Raw genomic sequence first — 21,291 nt, 5'->3', positions numbered from 1 at the left:
TTTTATTTACAAAAACATACCTGTGGAATTTCAGCTCGAACTCGAGGTTTGTCAGTTTATGTATATGGTGGATTACATAAGGTGCTTACACTGCCAGCAACTTTTTTGCTAGCAAAACCAATTCTGTAATGTTCCTTCAAGTATAGCAGTTGCAAAACAAAATTTGTTTCAAAAGGTTTTGATACCTTTTTAAGATCAAGTTGTTGGCCATGAACTAAATCCCTATTCACTTTAAATGACGATTTTTGTAATTACATTTGCAGCTTCAAATAAATACCAAGTGTTTAAGGAACTCAAGTTAAAATCATAAAGCATTATTTGCAGGAGAATCGCGTTAAAGGCACTGTACACGTTTGGTAATTGTCAAAGACCAGTGTTCTCACTTGGTGTATCCCATCATAAGCATAAAATAACAAGCCTGTGAAAATTTGGGCTCAATTGGTCATCGAAGTGGCGAGAAAATGATGAAAGAAATAACACCCTTGTTGGACGAATTTGTGTGCTTTCAGATAGGAATAAAAGACTTCTAGCTAGAAGTATTTTATTATTTAAGTGAGAAATTACTTCTTTCTCAAAAACTACGTTACTTCAAAGGGAGCCGTTTCTGACAATGTTTTATACTATCAACAGCTCTCCAATGCTATTTACCAAGTCAGTTTTTAAGTTAATATTTGTTTTGAGTATCTACCAAACGTGTACCTTCCCTTTAAGCTGTACGCTGAAATAAAGTTTGTCTCACAGAGACAACATTGTTTTGTCGTGAAACTGTTTTACTCAGTTCTAAAAAACTACCTCCAAGCAAGTTATATTTTAAGTGAAGCTTTATACCATCATTATCTTCAAATCGTTTAATTTTAATGTAAATCTGTGGACGTTTATGTTTTGTGTCGAACAAAAAGTACCCAAACCCTTTGAGAGAATGTTTGAAGAATTGGTAAATTTTGCCGCAACATCTTTCAGCCCGATTTTACGTTTTGCTAACATTCTGCGGTCAATGCCAATCAGCGTGGTTTGTTAATCAACAAAGGGCATACTCGGCAACGTCACCTTGCGTTATAATGTATTGAGATCGCTGATAGCTCCGCCCCTATTGGCCATGCCAGGGTGTATGGTATCAACCGAACTGTACCGAGCTGTATCGTATAATGGGAGTTGAGACATTGCATGCTGAGGTATCAATTTTGTTTGCGGTAATGCCACGTGTGTGTCTTTTTGCCAGGTATATTGTGTTTTTTAGGCAACTGTCTTGCTATATTTATAATCTACTACCGCGGAGTAGATTTTCGGAAGAGTTCTCATTTCTGGAAAGAGCTGTCCTGCGTTGTAACTACTACCTGGGCGGAAGGTAGATAATCGGCTGGGGCTCTTACTTTAGCTTTAAGATTGTTGTTAACTTTACTACCACGAGTTGAGTTCTTAATTGGTCTCTACGTTTCGACGAGCTTGCTCTAAACATCGTCAGGAGACTAGAGAGATATGAGACAAGTGGGCATATTTATTGATGCAAAGTGTTCAATGTAGTTGCATCTTGTAAGCTCAGTGCAGCTACAATTTGTTGCCACAGCCAGAATATCTAACACACTAACACAGTGGAATGCGCTTTATCATCTAACTATAGCTGTTAAACTGGGGTGCTGTCGCTCTCTTTGTCGACATTGACATGGTTTTCCAGTGTTGATTATACTTTACAGACGGCAAAGTAAACGAATGTTGGTTTCTCTAAACCGTAGTATGTAGTATCAGCCGTTTGTACAAGGACACGGTCTTTGTCAGTTTGAGTGATATCACTGTTGATCCTCGTCAGCACAGCTAACCAATTAGCTTGCAGATAATCTCCGACACTCGGTTGCTAAACGACACTCGGTTGCACAAACACATAACTGAACTCCAATTGAAACAGTCGCACAAACCGAGTGCAAATAATTATAAGAAATCACCAACCTAATTGTTTGATCACAAACATCAAGCGCAATGGGTGGTTGGTTTCTCTGTACCGTAGCTGTAGTATCAGCCATTTGTGGTTTAAGTCAATCCTGTTCACCATGCCCATTCCAATGGATGGAGAATGGAAACTATTGCTACCGATATTTCCCTGAAGACCTCTCCTACGATGATGCTGAGATGTTCTGCAAGCAGTTCAGCCACACTGGACATGTTGCAGAACTGGCCACAGTAACGACCCTTGAGGAACTCGCATTCGTAATGGACTACCTGGACAACATATACACTTATGTACCAGAGTCAGAGATCCCGATGAATGTATGGCTAATGAACACCTCTCAGAATATTCCAGGTAAGTGAATACAGTTTTAATACCAGGGACTAGTTTCATAGAACTGCCAAGAAACAATTTCTTAAGCACGGAAATAGTTTGCTTGTTTTAAACATAATATATCATGCCATATACATTGATTGGACTGGTATTTACCGGTCTTTTAAAAAGAGAATCAATGTGGGGTGAAGAGGTTTTCAACTAGTGGTTTAATATCCCAACGAGGCCTGGTTCTTGATAATTTTACCGAGACGAAGTCGAGGTAAATTATCAAGAACCAGGCATCGGCGGGTTTAAACCACTAGTTGAAAACCGATTCAACACACTTTGGTTCCCATTCAAAAATTATACCTTTTCGGTCAAAAACATCAACACTTGTTGGTCAAAAAGTAAAATAAATGCAAAAAATATAATTGTTCAATGATTGTTTTCAACACAACACCCCTCTAGCTATGAAATGGTAAAGCCCTCCGCCGCCCTCGGGTAAACAACTCCTTATACGGGAACGCTGTGCGCATCGCGCGTAGCGCGTGATGTTGCACAACTGTTTCAGCCGTTGCTCTCGACCAATAGGAATGAAACAAACTGTCTTATAAGAACAGGTGCAAGCTCGCGTGTCACGCCTATGTTTCAACACTTTTACTGGTCGTAAACAAAGGTTTATACACACCCACGTGACGCGCTCTCCACCAATAGGAATAGCGAAACTGTCTGAGGTATTTATGAATAAGCATTTACAATCGAGTAGAGGCTAGGCTGGTAATTTTATTTTATTAAGCAAGGATTTTATTAGCTTAAGCAATTTTTTTTGCTGAAGCAGCTTTGTGAAACTGGGCCATGGTTTGTCATTATACGATAACAATCTCATACCTTATTATCGCAATTATACCCAAGTTTGTAAATCTGAGAAATTTCAAAATAGAAATGTTTGTTTCGTTTTTGTCTTTTTAAAATAAAATTTATTATTTTTGTCTTAAAAATTTCTATACCATTCAAACCCGGAACCTATATTTAGAACAACTAGCTAGAGTTCTGCGCTGTTTCACAAAGCACTTAAGATTGATCTTAATTTTGCATAATTCTTAATTGCTACGCAAAGAGTGACGTCACAATACCAACTACCTTGTCCTTGTTTGTACTCCGTTTCGTTTATTTTTTTCCCGTTCGGTTTATTTTGTTTTCTGTTCCGTATCATTTATTGGTCCCTTTTCTGTTTTTCTTTACCGTATTATTTCCCCAGCCCCGTTTTTCCGTCCTCCATTATTATTTTCTTGTCCTGTTTTTTTCCCGTTTTGTATTATTTGTCAGTCGAATTGAAGTGTTCCCGTCCCGTTCATTATCTCCCGTTCTTGCACTTGTACGGGTTTTTGCAATGTTTTTTTGTGTTGTGCAAATGCAAATTCCTGTACCTGCTACGCGTAACAATGCGCACTGTTGATGATGCTTTACACGGTGACCACGTGACGACAGTAAAGTTGCGATCACATCATCAGATCACATCAAGAAATCAGTGTTAGTGTTAGATTTACTGTCAACTATCACTTTAAAAAGAATAGCAATATTCAGGAAACACCCATCAAATTGCATTTTAAAGATATTGTGAAGTACATTTGTGACACATGCAAGCTGCCATTTATTACACCAAACCAATCCAATGACTTCATAATTATTAAAGAATAACTGATAACTAAGTTTATAAACTTCGGCTGGTTGTTAAAGTAACGATAACCAAAGCTTAAAATCATTTGTCATGTGCAATGAATGTCCAAATGCGTCAACGTTTAAGGCATGTTTTACTCAGTTTATCCGAACTACAAAGAAAGTCGTTTGTTTGTGGAGGGGGATGGGGGATGGTAAAACAAGAGGTGTAGATGTCGCGAGTTTTAATGTCCACGTGTGTAATCTTTTAATTCAAGAGGAAGGGGCATGGGGGCGGGGGAACGGCACCTATCACGCACCTCCATTTTTTCAGGACACATGCATTTAAAAGCTTGTCTTGAATACAAAGACTTAGGGCTTCGTTATTGTTTTGAGAGGGCCATAATTCACTAATGTTTTTTCCTGCAGATCTTAAACAAAAATATGAACGGGTCATTCTTATTAAGGGAATAAAAGTGTAGCGACGAGTTCTTTAACGGCCGTTTAAAACAGGCAGGGTCGTTGCCGTGTGATAAAGGCCCGAGCCGATAAAGGCCCGAGCAGAAGGCGAGGGCTTTATCAGACGGCAACGACCCTGCAAGGTATAATACCTTTTCGGTTAATAGGAATTGCGAAACTGTCTGAGGTATTTATGAATATAATTTTAATCATAAAACTTACTTTCTAACGATCAAGGGAGAGCTATTAATAGTATAGCAAAAATATAATAAGACGTAAGCTGAGTCTGTTTTTATGCATATGTTGGGGAATAAACAAGTGAGAATACTGGTCTTTGGCAATTACGTCAGTGTATAGTTATAAGTGAATATTGATGTAATACAGGAAAATGACTGTACCATACAATCGATATAATAATAATTAATAAAGACTTGTAATGCGCACATAACCACCCTGCTTGGTGCTCAAGGCACAGTAAGATAAAAAGGCAAAAAACAGACACAAGATAATTAGTCCTTGATAACCTGAGACATAAGATAAGGTTTGGGAAGAGATTTTAATTTCAAGCTGAAGAGCCGTCCAGCATTTTGTGGGGCCACAAATTGTGTTCCATAGATTAGTGTTCCGTCATGAAATTACGATAAAAGTTATATTTATGTGGATCTTTTTATTATAAGTATTTTTTTAAAGTTTGGATGGTGTGGATAAATAGGAATCTCCTGGAAAAAAGTTGGTTAGGTCATGACGTTTCAAACCGTATAGGCCTATACGGCCAAGTCACACTGCAGCAATAACAAAAAACGACAACGATAACAACGCAAAGGGAAAGCATTACTCCACGTAGAATACGCCCACGCCTATTCAACCAATCGAGGCGTGCATTTTTAACGTTCTCGTTTTCATTATCGTAGTCTATACCAGATTTCAGAAAAACCAACTTCGAACGGCATTTTTGAGTGGGCCTTTACTCTGCTCGTCTTCATTTCAATCTACTTTTACAATATATTTCTACCCATTCACGGGCTAACCAAAATGTACTTTTTTGAGCTAAAAACGCCCATTATCAGAGCAATGTTCCCCTTTGCTCAACCCTCGACTCGCATGTAACTGATCAAGGTTGGTGAATTACTCTTTGGGTTAAGTAAGGAAAAGAGAAAGTATTCACTCCAGGTAAATGTCATTGATTGTCAGCGACCCAGTTCAAGATAAGATGTATGATTGTGTTTTTTTTCCCCGAGGTAATGAGCTCCAGTTTGAGTATGTTGTTTGCAAAGATATGTATGCGTCATCAGCGCACGTACATTAAAGAAACTGGAAACTATTGGTAATAATTGTCAAAGACCAGTCTTCTTACTTGGTGTATCTCAACATATGCATAAAATAACCAACCTGTGAAAATTTGAGCCCAATTGGTCATCGAAGTTGCGAGATAACTATGAAAGAAAAAATCCCCTGTCAAACGAAATTGTGTTTTCAGATGCTTGTTTTCGAGACCTCAAAATCTAATTCTGAGGTCACGAAATCAAATTTGTGGAAAATTACTTCTTTCTCGAAAAGTACGTCACTTCAAAGGGAGCCGTTTCTCGGTACCAAGTAAGGTTTTATGCTTATACTTATTCTGAGTAATTACCAATAGTGTCCACTGCCTTTAAGATGCCCATGTTTAATAACTATTACATCAGCGACTAAAATGGATATCATTGGTTTAAAACATCGCAACCCAAGAGCTTAATTGTGTTCAAAAGACATGCAACAAGAATTAAAATATAAAAATTAAAAATTAAAATTAAAAGTGTTTACAGAAAGAAATTGTAGAAAATAAGAAAAACACTTGGATTCCAGCTCCATTGACAAAAATGAGGTGTGTTGCGTGCACGGGCCTCAAATACCACACTACATAGGGCGTGTGCAATAAGGTAGAAACTGGGCCTAATTTCATAAAGCTGCAAAGCCGGAAAACAAATTACTTGAAACATTTATTTGGTATGCAAAACAATGTCACAAAAAAATACGTTTTAATTGCAAAAATAATGTTCGTCTCCTGAGACGAAAATAATTTCCGTGACTTGTTTTACTAAATTCTACAAGAATATAGCAACTCAGCATATGATATTTTAAGGGAAGCTTTCCATTATAGATATTTTTAAACCGAGTGAGTTTGATTTAAATCTGTGGACATCATGTTTCGTGTCCTACACTAAGTATCCAAACCCTTTAAAACATTTTGTTGTGTTACCCTTTCGGTGCTAAATTGTTTTGAGATTTTTTTTTTTTTTAAACGACTATAATAAACCTTTTGTTTTGCCGTCTCCCTTTTCTCCACAGATATCCCCCTTTTAGGCTGCGCCTCATTCAATAATTAATTACTTTTTCCCCCACCTCTTCCCACCCTTGATATTGTCCTTTGTGTTTCCATTTTCTTGTGTTCAGGCCAGTCCCTTCCCTACACCCCCCCCCTTTTTGTCCCCCTATTCATTGTTTACCCCTTGCTTTTTTCTGTATGCTCTAGTTTATGCTGTTTCACTTAGTTACCTGTTCATGTTTGTTGTGTTCTCATTAAGCCTTCGTAAAAGACTCTAGTATGGTCGAAACGTCAGGCCATTAGCTTTTTTCTTTTTTTTTCTATTTCTAAAGAATGTAATATAGGTTTTCTCGGGCAAATGAGCAGCCAATTTAATTTCCATGCGTTCGAATTAAAGCTATTTTGCCTCTCCGGTTTTTACTGCGTTTCAAATTCAGAATTCGGTCATTCAATTTCGTTTTGAGGCATTCACGTTCCTAGCACACTCATTCTTTTTCATGCAATTTCGCGCGAGGATTCAAATAAGTACGACTAAAGAAATACGAATAAACAGATCGAGCGAACCTTATTTTCTTTATTTTATGTTTCCATTAGACTTTACCCTGGGCCCCATAAGGGTTGTTTTCTTCTTTATTTTTTTTTTCGGGAGACCTTCAATGGTTAACTGAACAAGACCTGACATTTGATTGTTTTTGAATGTTTTAATTTTGGGGTTTTTATGTTTTCCCAGTTGTTGTTTTTTGTAAATATTCACCAACCATCTGTTGGCGTGCCAGACATCTTGGCATATTATGTTCAAGAGTGCCAAAATAATTAACCGCATGCCTTTAACATTCGTATAAAGAAACAACAAGTTAACCAAGCGTTTTTAAGACTGCACAAATATAAGAGTTGACTGCCTCAAAATGAAATTGAATGACTGAACACACGCCTCAAAAACAATCCTGCGAATTTGTCTGCAGCTTCGATGAATTGTTAAATTGAATGGCTATTTTGTTAAATCGAATGACGTAAAAGTAGATTTGACTAGTCTTAAAATGAAATCGAATGACCCTTTTTTAGTAGCATTCTATTTCGTGCGAAATAGAATAGGCTCTTGGTTAAATTGGCTGCTCATTTTCCAAAATTGACCGAGAAAACCTATAGTAACCATGATCAAAATTGATCAAAATACAGACCCTAACAAAGGATGATAGGATTGCCAAATATTCCTCATAGATATATATGTATATATATATGAAAACACCTAATTGAGTCAGCACAAAATAAATAATACCAAACACTAAAAAGATAACTACGGTTTTTAAAATATTAATAACCAGTAATGCAAATAATCCGCACCAGAAACCTGCAAATAGACCAGTAAATGCTGCTGGTTTCGTGGTTTGACGGCAAAGTAATAATTCACATTACAGTTCGGATTACGTTTTAAACTCGTTGTACTAGAAAATAGTACAAACAGCACTACCCGATTGGAGGGTTTAAAATAGCTCTGGGCCCAATTTCATGGCTCTGCTTTACCTCCGAATTCTGCGCTTACGGTCACGATTCCTCGCTTACGTGCAAGTGCCGAATTTATGCGCTAGTCTTGTAAGCGTAGAATGCATAGTAACGCGGAGTACGCACGCGCAGAAGCCAACATTCACCGCTAACCCGTGAAATACGCTTGCCATAAGCACATAATTCCCTGGTTCCGTAAGCGCCGATTCTGTGCTTTCGGTAAGCAGAGCCATGAAATTGGGCTCTGGTTTCCAACCATATAGAAGAATCATCCGTTTTATACCCGAACACACTACAATTAGCCTCGTGTCAAACAAAACTGTTGCAGCCAAGCGTGAATAATCGGTCACTACTTGTGCGTTCAAGAGCGACGAAACAGTGAGGCCTTTCCCAATAAATTGTGTGTTGCTGTTACTTGAAATAATTCATCGCGTTTTGTTATTAATCTTTCATTAAACATTAAGGAAACAGTTTCCAGTGATGTTTGTGTTTCTGTTGCTTAAATTGTTAAAAGCGTTTTATAAATCATTCATAACAGTGGCGTATCGTGGCCTAGCGGTTGAGAGCACCGGATTCAAGCTCAGGCGCCAATTTCATAGACCTGCTAAGCACCAAAATTTGCTTAGCATGAAATTTCTTCCTTCATAAAAACAGGATTATCGACTAAATTTCCATTTGTTGCATATTGCTTGTTATCAGACCATCGGACTTACCATGTGGTCAGGGCAGAAACCACTAAAATCGGACATGTTTAGGGTAAAATACCACCTTTTTGGAAAAAATATGTCATAACCATGTCAATTCTCATCACATATATGCAAATTTGGTATCAAAATGATGAGAATTGCATGCTCAAATCAGTTCTTTTGTCAAAAATAAATTTTCTGAAATGTAGGTCACTGTAATTTTTAATATGTTATCGTGACCTTTGACCCAGTTTTTGAAATAATGTATCATTCCAAAAATCAATGAAATAAAAATATCTTGATAGAGCATGTCTTCCTCTATCAGAATCCACTAAGAAACAGTTGGGCTCATCAAAATTTACAACTTTATGACTATTTTTGTACAAGTACCGTGATCTTTGATATGTTATCGTGACCTTTGACCCAATTTGTGAAACAATGCATCATTCCAAAATCAACAAAATAAAAATCAGTTGATAGAACATGTTTTCCTTTATCACAATCAACCAAGAAACAACTGGGATCTTCAAAATTTACAATTTTATTACCATTTTTGTACAGTTGTTGAGGTCACAAACTAGTCAATTTATATACTTCACATAATAAATCCACCAACAAACCTCACTCTTCTGTTTCGAAAGTTACTTAAAGTGTTTATGGTTTGCGATTTGTTTCTTGTTGAGGGCTGATGTGGTTTAACCAGAATCAGCAGTGACACACCCAGGATTTATTATTTTTTGGGGGTGGGCCATATTTTCCCCAAAAATTTCTTTCGAAGATTGTAAAACAAAAAATCAAAACAAATCAAACAAACAAATTGAATACCTTGGAGGGGCTGGGATCAATCCCCCAGACCCATTGTCCCCCCCCCCCCCCCGGGTGCACCACTGTGATTATTAGTGATCCCAGTTAGAGATTACATCAAGGTTGAGATGGAGAAGCTGTCTGCCTTCCTTCAGTAGATCACAAACTTAAGCAGTCTTACTTTAACCCCCTGTGATGAATCTTGAACAACAAATTAATGCATAGTAACTTTCTGAGAAATCCTCAAGAAAAATTTGTTCAGCATGCTGCAACTCTGACTTCAGTGCCCATTTTAATAGAGCTGCTCAGCAGCAGATTTTGTGCTAACTGTGCGATTTCCATTTAACCGTATAGCACACGAAAAGGCATGCTAACCTTCCGATGAAGTCAGAGTTGCAGCATGGTGACATTTTTTGTTTACCATCTTGGAAAGAATTTTGTTTCGGAAAAATGCCCTCCCCCCCCCCCCCCCCACCCCCCTCCACCCACAACCCAAATTAAATCCTGGGTGCGTCACTGCTGGTATTTTAAAGTATGATTCTGGTTAAACCACATCAGCCCTCAACATGAAAAAATCCCAAACCAATAACAATTTTAGTAACTTTGGAAAGTTTTTTATTTTTATTTATTTATAAAGTAAAGTACATGTATACATTGACAAATTTGTAACCTACCAACTGTACAAAAATAGTCTTAAAGTTGTAAATTTTGAAAAGCCCAGTTGTTTCTTAGTGGATTCTGATAGAGGATGACATGCTTTATCAAGTGATTTTCATTTCATTGACTTTTGGAATGATGCGTTATTTCAAAAACGGGGTCAAAGATCACGATAACATATTAAAGATTACAGTGACCTACATTTCAGAAAATTTATTTTTGATTAAAGAATTGATTTGAGCATGCAATTCTCATCAATTCGATACCAAATTTGCATATATGTGAAAAAAATTGACATGGTTATGACATATTTTTACCAAAAAGGTGGTATTTTACCCTAAAAATGTCAGATTTTAGTGGTTTCTGCCCTGACCACATGGAAAGTCCGATTGGGCTGAAAATTGGTGTGCATTCATTGCTCATTAGGACCTACAAGCGCAGCAATTTTTATCAAAATCGGAAGACATGAGGTAAAAAAGTGCGTTGTTCTGACATGGAATGACCCTTTCATGAATCATTCATAACAGTGGCGTATCGTGGCCTAGCGGTTGAGAGCACCGGATTCAAGCTCAGGCGCCAATTTCATAGACCTGCTAAGCACCAAAATTTGCTTAGCATGAAATTTCTTCCTTCATAAAAACAGGATTATTGACTAAATTTCCATTTGTTGCATATTGCTTGTTACTGGTATTCAGCTGTTGTTTGCTTATCCTGAAAATCACTAGGAAATTTGGCTGGTTATCCTGTTTTTATCAAGGAATAAATTTCATGCTTAGCAAATTTTTGTGCTTAGCAGCTCTATGAAATTGGGCCCTGGTGTTTGGTCAGCAAAGTGTGTTTTCGAATCCCGGTCGTGACACTTGTGCACTTAAGCAATACAATTAACCATCACTGCTTCGTTAAGTTAGGGAGGTAGTGCTTTCTGCTCTACCAGCCAGGCTTCTGAAATGGATGATACCTAATTCTACATCCGTATGGAATGTTAAGGGGTTAACCTTGTTTCAGCCCCACGATTAGATGGCAACGGCCCTGGCAGAAAATTAAAATATAAAAAGTGGCCTTCGGGGCTTGTGTGTCTGGCGACTTGCATAAAAAACGAACAACAAAAGAACAACATTATATTGCAACTATAGGTTTTCTCGGTCAAATTCGGCAAAAGAGCAGTCAATACCATTTCCATGCGTTCGAATTAAAACTGTTTTGCCTCTCCAGTTATTACTGCGTTTCAAATTCAGAATTCAGCCGTTCAATTTGGTTTGGAGTCGAGCCAAATTTCTTTAGGACTATGTTCAATTTAGCGTATCGTCATTCTTTTTTGTGACACACACGCCTCAAGAAGCGTCTGTGAATTTGAATGCTGCTTTGATGAATTGTTAAATTGAATGATTATTTTGTTAAATCGAATGACGTAAAAGTACATTTGACTAGTCTTAAAACGAAATCGAACTACCCTTTTCAGTAGCATTCAATTTCGTGCCAAGTAGAATAAGGTTAGAATAATTATGGTTAAATTGGCTGCTCATTTCCCGAAATTGACCGATAAAACCTATATTAAGAAAAGTGATGAAAGGTTGGCCTAATACACTTGATATTATGTGCTGACCCCGTCGCTTATACTTGCTTTTTGAACCATTTGTATAAGTTATTAATGGAATAAAAGAGTGGTGAGTCGGCCTTGAACAGTCTTTTAAAACCGGCATGGTCGTGGCCGAGGACAGAGTCGAAGGCGTTTTTAAAGGTTGTTTAAACGCTCTTATGAAGTGTGGCTAAAATAACAAATTAGGTCTACAAATTAATAAAAACGACTTCACTGCAATTTTACACTGAATAGAACTGTTCATTATTAGAACTATTGTTATTACTCAGGGCAGGTCCGCATTCAGTTTGTAACATACTGCACTTGGGTGTTGGATGTTATAATGCACATTAGCATAAACCTTATCAAGTCCGCATTCAGTTTGTAACATACTGCACTTGGGTGTTGGATGTTATAATGTACATTAGCATAAACCTTATCAAGTCCGCATTCAGTTTGTAACATACTGTACTTGGGTGTTGGATGTTATAATGCACATTAGCATAAACCTTATCAAGTCCGCATTCAGTTTGTAACATACTGCACTTGGGTGTTGGATGTTATAATGCACATTAGCATAAACCTTATCAAGTCCGCATTCAGTTTGTAACATACTGTACTTGGGTGTTGGATGTTATAATGCACATTAGCATAAACCTTATCAAGTCCGCATTCAGTTTGTAACATACTGCACTTGGGTGTTGGATGTTATAATGCACATTAGCATAAACCTTATCAAGTCCGCATTCAGTTTGTAACATACTGCACTTGGGTGTTGGATGTTATAATGCACATTAGCTTAAACCTTATCAAGTCCGCATTCAGTTTGTAACATACTGCACTTGGGTGTTGGATGTTATAATATACATGAGCAATAAACCTTATCACGTCGGCATTCAGATTGTAACATACTGCACTTGGGTGTTGGATGTTATAATGCACATTAGCATAAACCTTATCAAGTCCGCATTCAGTTTGTAACATACTGCACTTGGGTGTTGTATGTTATAATGCACATTAGCTTAAACCTTATCAAGTCCGCATTCAGTTTGTAACATACTGCACTTGGGTGTTGTATGTTATAATGCACATTAGCATAAACCTTATCAAGTCCGCATTCAGTTTGTAACATACTGCACTTGGGTGTTGTATGTTATAATGCACATTAGCATAAACCTTATCAAGTCCGCATTCAGTTTGTAACATACTGCACTTGGGTGTTGGATGTTATAATATACATGAGCAATAAACCTTATCACGTCGGCATTCAGATTGTAACATACTGCACTTGGGTGTTGGATGTTATAATGCACATTAGCATAAACCTCATCAAGTCCGCATTCAGATTGTAACATACTGCACTTGGGTGTTGGATGTTATAATGCACATTAGCATAAACCTCATCAAGTCCGCATTCAGTTTGTAACATACTGCACTTGGGTGTTGGATGTTATAATGCACATTAGCATAAACCTTATCATGTCCGCATTCAGTTTATTTGGGTGTTGGATGTTATAATGCACATTAGCATAAACCTTATCAAGTCCGCATTCAGTTTGTAACATACTGTACTTGGGTGTTGGATGTTATAATGCACATTAGCATAAACCTTATCAAATCCGCATTCAGTTTGTAACATACTGCACTTGGGTGTTGTATGTTATAATGCACATTAGCATAAACATTATCAAGTCCGCATTCAGTTTACTTGGGTGTTGTATGTTATAATGCACATTAGCATAAACCTTATCAAGTCCGCATTCAGTTTGTAACATACTGCACTTGGGTGTTGTATGTTATAATGCACATTAGCTTAAACCTTATCAAGTCCGCATTCAGTTTGTAACATACTGCACTTGGGTGTTGTATGTTATAATGCACATTAGCATAAACCTTATCAAGTCCGCATTCAGTTTGTAACATACTGCACTTGGGTGTTGTATGTTATAATGCACATTAGCTTAAACCTTATCAAGTCCGCATTCAGTTTGTAACATACTGCACTTGGGTGTTGGATGTTATAATGCACATTAGCATAAACCTTATTATGTCATCAAAAGACAACGAGTTTGAAAAGCACCTCAAATGTAAACAAGTTACGAAAGGCAAAACAAAAATTACACAAGAAACAACGCACAAGGATTTAAGAATAAAGTCAATAATGTCGTTTGTCATATTCATAAGGTCATTATGTATGATTTGTAACTTTGCAAGGTGGAGGTATAACTAAGAGAGGTTTGTGAATATTTCCCTTGAGTTGTGTTGGTTCTGAAAAGAACGGGCGCTTGAAGACTCAATAATGGGTCATTTTCAAGAAATATGTCGCGCTGTATTGTACACGCCTAATGGCTGCGTGACGCAGACGCAATTGTGCGTCTGGTTAGTGCATGACGTTTGCCATCCAACAGGGACTGTACGCATCCGTGAATGTGTTGCCGCAAACCTCTCTTAGAACCAATAGTCTTGTAACTTTATTCGTTATTCTCGCGTTTTCTTATGCAGATATTGTTCCGATTCTTGACCGAACCTTGGGTCCTACGGAAAGCCACGTCATGTCATGTGACTCCGTTCCAGTAAGCGGTGACTGGTTCCAACTCGGCGGAGATACCAGTCTGATTGAATTAGTTCCTGCTCCTGACGTAGTTGATCACGCATGCGCTGTGTATGCCAAAACAGGTGTATACTTAGACATTGGTGACTTTAGTGGGACTTGTGTTTCTGACCCAGATCTCTGTGGATCTCTGACGTGGTCTTTATGGCTCAAGATAGATACGTTATCAGACTTCGCTGAACGATACTACGTCAGCTCTGGAGGACAAACCAATATGGCCAAGGGTATTGCGTTCCTCTATCACACTGACCATTTTAGGTATCAGATCAAAACATCAAGTTCCAGTTACGTCACATATTATTCCTCGTCTACGATACCTAAAAACCTTTGGTTTCACTTGGCTTTGACATTCGATGATATGGCCGTTGGTGACGCCATTCAGCTGTTTGTCAATGGTGTGGCAGTTGCTAGAGATACATACCTCACGCCTGCTGGAGTAGCGTCTGACGGTTGTACGGATCTTTACATGGGTCACTCCAACACCTGCAATAATGTATACGAGTCTAGTATCTACGGTGGGTCTGCGGCGTACAGTGATTTGACGGTCTTTGACGGTTTTCTCACTCAAGATCACATACGAGATATGCATTCATGCGGATCACACGGTGAGTAACGAGAATTTTTTGTAAAATTCTTTAAATTGATTTTAAAGGCACTGGACACTCTTCGTTATTATTTTACTCAGACTAATTTTTAGCATGAAAATTAACTTGAAAACGTAAAATAGAGCGCTGTGGATGGTATAACGTACTGTGAGAAAGGCTCCCTCTGAAGTAAGGTATATTTTATTATGTATCTGAAAGCACATAAAGTAACGCCACAATTGTGGTTTTCAGTCATTATTCTCTTGCCAATTCGATGACTCGTCGTGTGCCCGGCAAAAGGACGTAAGGGAAAGTTCCCGGCAGAAGGACGTAAGCAATTTATGTTAAAATTTGTGTTTCAAGAATTATGAGCGGGAAAGTTTGGTAAATTTGTTGCCATGCAAAAGTCATTCTAGAAAGGTTAAATTCTGCATGGGGAATGGGGAAACATGTCTTCAGGGTAATTCTAGCAAAAGAACAAACAAAAATGACATATTTTTCATGTCAGGAGCCATTTTGTTGCTTACGTCCTTTTGTTACTGGGACGAACTACTTTATGTTCCCGGCAAAAGGGCGTAAGGCCTTACGCCCTTTTGCCGGGCACACGACGTATTATTGTATGGATATGTTGGGACACACCAAGTGAGAATATTGGTTTCTGACAAATTATCAAACCCGGGGTCGATTTCACAAAGAGTTAGGACTAGTCCTAACTTAGGACTAGTCCTAGGAGATATCAAAAACGTATGGCTAGTCCTAAGTTAGGACGAGTGACTCGTCCTAAGTCGAGATAAGACTAGTCCTAACTCTTTGTGAAATCCACCCCAGTGCCTTAAACTAATTGATACCGATCATTGCAATTGAAAGCCGTATTTTTACTAACACAGTGGACGCAGTGGACTGTCACAATATTGATCGACCATGCAATCTCATAAAAGATTTAAAATTAATCCAGAGACTTGCCAAAGCAGCACTAACCCAAGTATGAATCACGTGAAAATAACATTTTTATTTCGTTTCTCCGAATGGTTGGTTCATTCCATTGAACAAAATTATTCTTTTTTGAACTTTGTCTTACGATCCACAAGATGTGATCACTTTGGTAGCACATAAGTAAATGTTCAAATCGTGTCTTATGATTATCAAGCACAATGCGTGAACATTCAATTGTGAATGCCTTTTCATCATGGAGATTGCCTTTAGCTGGTTTCCTTAAAATTGCCTCATAAGAAATGACCCGGAAAAGGCCAATGTCACACGAGGCAATTTCCAGGCAACCAGTACAAGGCAATCTCCAGTAAGAAATAGCACTCACGTTTAAAAGGAAAACTAATTTTTCTTGGGGATCGTAAGACAATGTATGCAAAATAATCCATGTGTTGCCAAGGCAGCAGGACACACTGTAGTTGATTGCCTGTAGGTGTTGCCCCTTGTGACAGGGCCCTAAAAACCTCCTGTAATTGTGTCCTTGCCTATTATGCGAGGTAGGATTTGAAACTTTGCATTGTGAAAATACGATATGGAAAGGTTTGCGGTAACACCATAATGACTATCTCTAAATGAGTTGGAGTGGTTCTACAATTCGACGTTTCAATCAGTATGCTCTGATCGTCTTCAGGAGAAAGCAGTTCTAATTGAAAGATTTGTTGATGCCACTGATTTTCCTGAAACTGTTTTCAGTAAGCAGCATCTTTGATACACATGTACAATAAGCCACATACAAGACTTGTTCTTGGCAACAGGTTTGAATGATACGTAATACACTGTATTAATTTGGGTTTTTACCCATACACCGATGTATGTTAGCACTGTATACTCAGTGCCTTCCCGAGTCCTGTGAAAAAAACATCACAGGCATATTACTCGGGTGGGATTCGAACCCACGACCCTCGCAATTCTAGAGCAGTGTCTTACCAACTAGACTACCGAGATTAGACTACCGAGATTGCCCGGTAGCTAGAGGCATGCAGTTCGAATCCTGTGTTTTATCCCCGATGCAAATTTAACGTATATTATGTAACACACTGTATTTTTTGCCCTTGTTTATAGAATTGGCTCTAATGGTTCGTAGTGTTGTAATGAAGAGCAGTCTGGAATACGAGTGCACGGCTAGCGACCCATCTGGTCCGATCATTACATGGAGTCTGTATAACAAAGAAACTGATAGTTGGGAGAACTTAGACACGCCAGGATATGACTACACTATCCAATCGGTGGCTGTATCTACGTGTGTAGTTCGCTCTACATTGGCGATGAGTTCAAGTCAAGTCAGTCCAACGGCCATTGCATGTACAGCTCAGGCTGGATCCAACAATGCATCTGTGACGATCTACAAAGGTTTGTTTGACTGAAAACATCAAACAGTTCGTGAATTTTACAGCAGCCAAAAAAATTTGAACTAGTACTTGCGGTGATGTTTTAAAAGCTATTCAACTTGACACCCTCACTGCAACTCACACTACACACGAGGGCTTTCTCACACAATGGGCAACCCACACAATAGCCCTGAGCTAACCAACCACAGGTCTCCTCTCAGGAGAACCAATTAGAGCGTTGCTTGACTCTACACTAGAGCCTCTGAACTGTTTTAAATAAGCCCACTTCTCCTTTATCTCTTCAGTCTCCTGACGATGTTTTTATGCTCACAACTATTTTGAGCAATTACCAAAAGTGTCCAGTGCCTTTAATGCATATGAGATCATTTAGGATTGTTCAGTCTAGCACTGCCCCTTCTCAGTACGGATTTTTCATCAGCAGCGATGATGCGACGGGAGATTTTTACAAAAAAAAGTGTTTCAAGTTTTGTTGAAATTATTCAACAATTAATTTCAAACCGAATAAAAAAATATACAACATTTAAAAATATACAGTCAATTATAATAATATTAAAAATAAGAATAATACCAGCTCTTCTAGAGCGCCATTCCAAAAATGTTCAATTACGCGCTTTACATAAAAAAACAATAGCAATTATAATGCACTAAAATAAATAAGTTTTGAGGGTGCGTTTGAAAGCAAAAACCGTTGGAGAGGATCTTATGGTATGTGGTGAATTGTTCCAGAGAGTTAGCCTGAAAACACTGAACGATCCATCACCTATCTGTCTGATACTCTTATATATTGTTTCTTACCCTGCGTGCGTTTCAGTAAAAACTACAAACTGTTAAAGGTGCCCAGCAATCCGAGCGATCTTAACCAAAGTCAAATCGCTACTAAAATATACAAATTCTTCTGGTTTGAATTTGGACATTACTAGCTGCCTTGAAATTAACTGATTCCAGATAAGGGTTCTCAATTAATTGTAATCCTCTCAACGACATGTTTTATTGCAGGCAAGAAAATGACGTTCAGCTTCAGTGATCAGAAACATATTGGTAAGTAATGGTTCCTAGGGGAAACTTTTAAGCCATTGATGTAGCCTTTATCCCATTTTTATAGTCATTTGCATTTTAACAGTCGCTGTTTCTGAATTAAAAATGTCCATTTATATTTGTATCACTGATGTGGTCCTTTGTAATTTTCTTAAGCGTTTTTCATCTGCTTATCTTAAATTGTTCAGCACTGTTCTTACTTGCTTGAATTTGTAAAAATTGTCTTTGGTCGTTTGTAATTTTCTTAAAGACAGTGGACACTATTGTTAATTGTCAAAGACCAGTCTTCTCACTTGGTGTATCTCAATATATGCATAAAATAACAAACCTGTTAAAATTTGAGCTCAATTGATCATCGGAGTTGCGAGATAACTATGAAGAAAAAAAACACCCTGTTGTGTGATTTCAGATGCTTGATTTCGAGACCTCAAATTCTAAACTTGAGGTCTCGAAACAAAATTCGTGGAAAATTACTTCTTTCTCGAAAACTACGTCACTTCAGAGGGAACTGTTTCTCACAATGTTTTATAATATCAACAGCTCCCCATTACTCGTTACCAACTGATGTTTTATGCTGATAATTATTTTGAGTAATTACCAATAGTGTCCACTGCCTTTAAGCATATTAAATCTGTTTTTCTTTAATTGGTCTGTATAATTTATTGACTTGCTTAATATTTTTAGCCTCAGAGGGGCGCCTCGGGACCCATTTGGGGTTAACGGCGCTAAGCCATTTATTATTATAACTATTATTAAAATGCACGGGTTTGTCGAATACAAGATCTACAAAGAGTTAAATCCGGTCCATACTGATGTGACACTGATGTTGCGTTACAAGTTCTCTACGAATTATTCACCTCAGTTGACATGTGCTGAACTCCTACGAAACAATCGCTGCAAATAAAAACCCAGCACTTCCACGTCAAAATTCGTACCGCATTTACAGGAAGTAGGAACCCGGCCTTGCTCATGTGTTGTAAATCAATCTTTATTTAGCGAATCAATGTATACAACAATTATCACTAGGCAAACAATAAAGAAAGCACACTCAACAAAGCTGGCCATGGTACAATGCAGGGCAGACAAAACAAAAATATACGCAAGACATAACACCGAGAGAGAAAAGCAAATGAGCAACAAAAATAACTTAACTATATGCTGTTCATTTATATGCTGTTCATTTGGTGTCTTTGTGACAAAAAGTGTACAAATGATTGGAGCTGTGCACCCTTAAAAGTTTGCTTGCAATCAATATTGCTTAAAGGGTCAAATTCGTGTACGTGGTGTACCCATAATCCAAAAGATACTCTTTAACTTTTGATACTTTAATTGTCTTGTTTTACTTTAATTTGTTCCCTTAACGCTGCAGGAATACCAATATTTGCAGAGGGCAGTTTGGTGCACTTCACCAATAAATTTGGCTACCAGCGAGATGTGTCCAGTCCGGTAGATCAGGCTAAATACCCCTTTATCTGTAAGATACCTGATAAGAAACATTGAAGAAAAAATATACTATTTGTTTTTGGATCTCTTTTCATATTGATGTAAATGTACAATAAAACTTACCTGTGAACATTTCATTTCACAAAGTGATTGCGTTTTTGAGATATTGCCGAAAATCCGAGGCGGATGTCAAAGCAGGGAGCTCGGATTCAAATTTCAGGGGGAAAAAAAGACTTTGAAATCTTTTTACATAACCACATTACTTTGAGGTGAAATGTTTCTCAAAATGTTTTATTCTATTGAAAGTTGCTGTCAACTTCTAACAAAAAGCTGTTATTGACACTAGTTTTAAGAGAGATATTAGCAAGAGTCTTTTAAGACAATGGACACCTTTGGTAATTGTCAAAGACCAGTCTTCTCACTTGGTGTATCTCAACATTATACAGAAAATAAAAACCTATGAAAATTTGAACTCAACTGGTCGTCGAAGTTGCGAGATAAAAATGGAAGAAAAAACACCCTTGTCACACGAAGTTGTGTGCTTTCAGATGCTTGATTTCGGGACCTCAAAATTTAACACTGAGGTCTCGAAATCAAATGCGTGGAAAAATACTTCTTTCTCGAAAACTACGTTGCTTCAGAGGGAGCCGCTTCTAACAACGTTTTATACTAGCAACCGCTCTCCATTGCTTGTTACAAAGTGAGTTTTTATGCTGAAAATTATTTTGAGTAATTACCAATAGTGTCCACTGCCTTTAAACAATGACGCAGTGTTGGTTGAGTTGGTGAATCTGTTTTTTCGCTTTCCCTTGCGTTTTAGAATTCTCTCGATTCATGTATTTCTGTGAGAGCATATGTATGTCTATGTGTGTGAATTAGATCTTGACTTTGATCAACGTAAAATTATATACATAGTGGAAATAGTACATCATAGTGTAAATGTTGATCAGTATAAAGATATTGCACAAATTCATGGTTAACACAAATCCATAAAATATATGATCAAAAGAGCTAATTCTGACTACTTTAGTTTTTAGTTTAAAGGAACGTTACAGAATTGGTAAGAAACAAACATCGTGAAGATCACAGATTTACATAAAACTTACACGGTCTAATGATGATGATAGTAGAAAACATCCCTTGAAATATTTCTGTCTGCAATTTCATATTTGATGAGAAATAAATAATCTAAGTTCGCGTTTAGAGTTTATCGCTCAGTGAGCGTTTTATTCATTTATGTTTTGGCATCGATGCAATGCAAAATTTGTAATCGTTTTTTCACTATTCTCTCGTGACCCAGGTGGCCGATCGATCTCAGTTCATGGATATGGTGGATTACATAAAGTGCTTACACTGACAGCAACTGTTTTGCTAGCAAAACCAATTCT

At 37.7% G+C, this 21,291-nt stretch overlaps 1 protein-coding gene across 1 annotated transcript; it reads left to right on the top strand.

Moving 5' to 3' along the window:
- The first annotated feature begins 1,220 nt into the window (after window positions 1–1,220).
- Window positions 1,221–20,345, top strand: LOC117290774. The gene is made up of 5 exons (XM_033772321.1): window positions 1,221–2,293; window positions 14,397–15,110; window positions 17,139–17,426; window positions 18,422–18,463; window positions 19,830–20,345. Exons 1-5 carry the CDS (start codon window positions 1,972–1,974, stop codon window positions 19,958–19,960), a joined length of 1,497 nt encoding a protein of 498 aa, XP_033628212.1. The 5' UTR covers window positions 1,221–1,971; the 3' UTR covers window positions 19,961–20,345.
- Window positions 20,346–21,291: the final 946 nt, after the last annotated feature.

The sequence above is a fragment of the Asterias rubens genome, chromosome 5, assembly GCF_902459465.1.
Source record: "Asterias rubens chromosome 5, eAstRub1.3, whole genome shotgun sequence".
In the NCBI taxonomy this organism is placed as follows: Eukaryota; Metazoa; Echinodermata; class Asteroidea; order Forcipulatida; family Asteriidae; genus Asterias; species Asterias rubens.
Note: the sequence above shows the minus strand (reverse complement) of the source record. Positions and strands in the feature narration are given on the sequence as shown.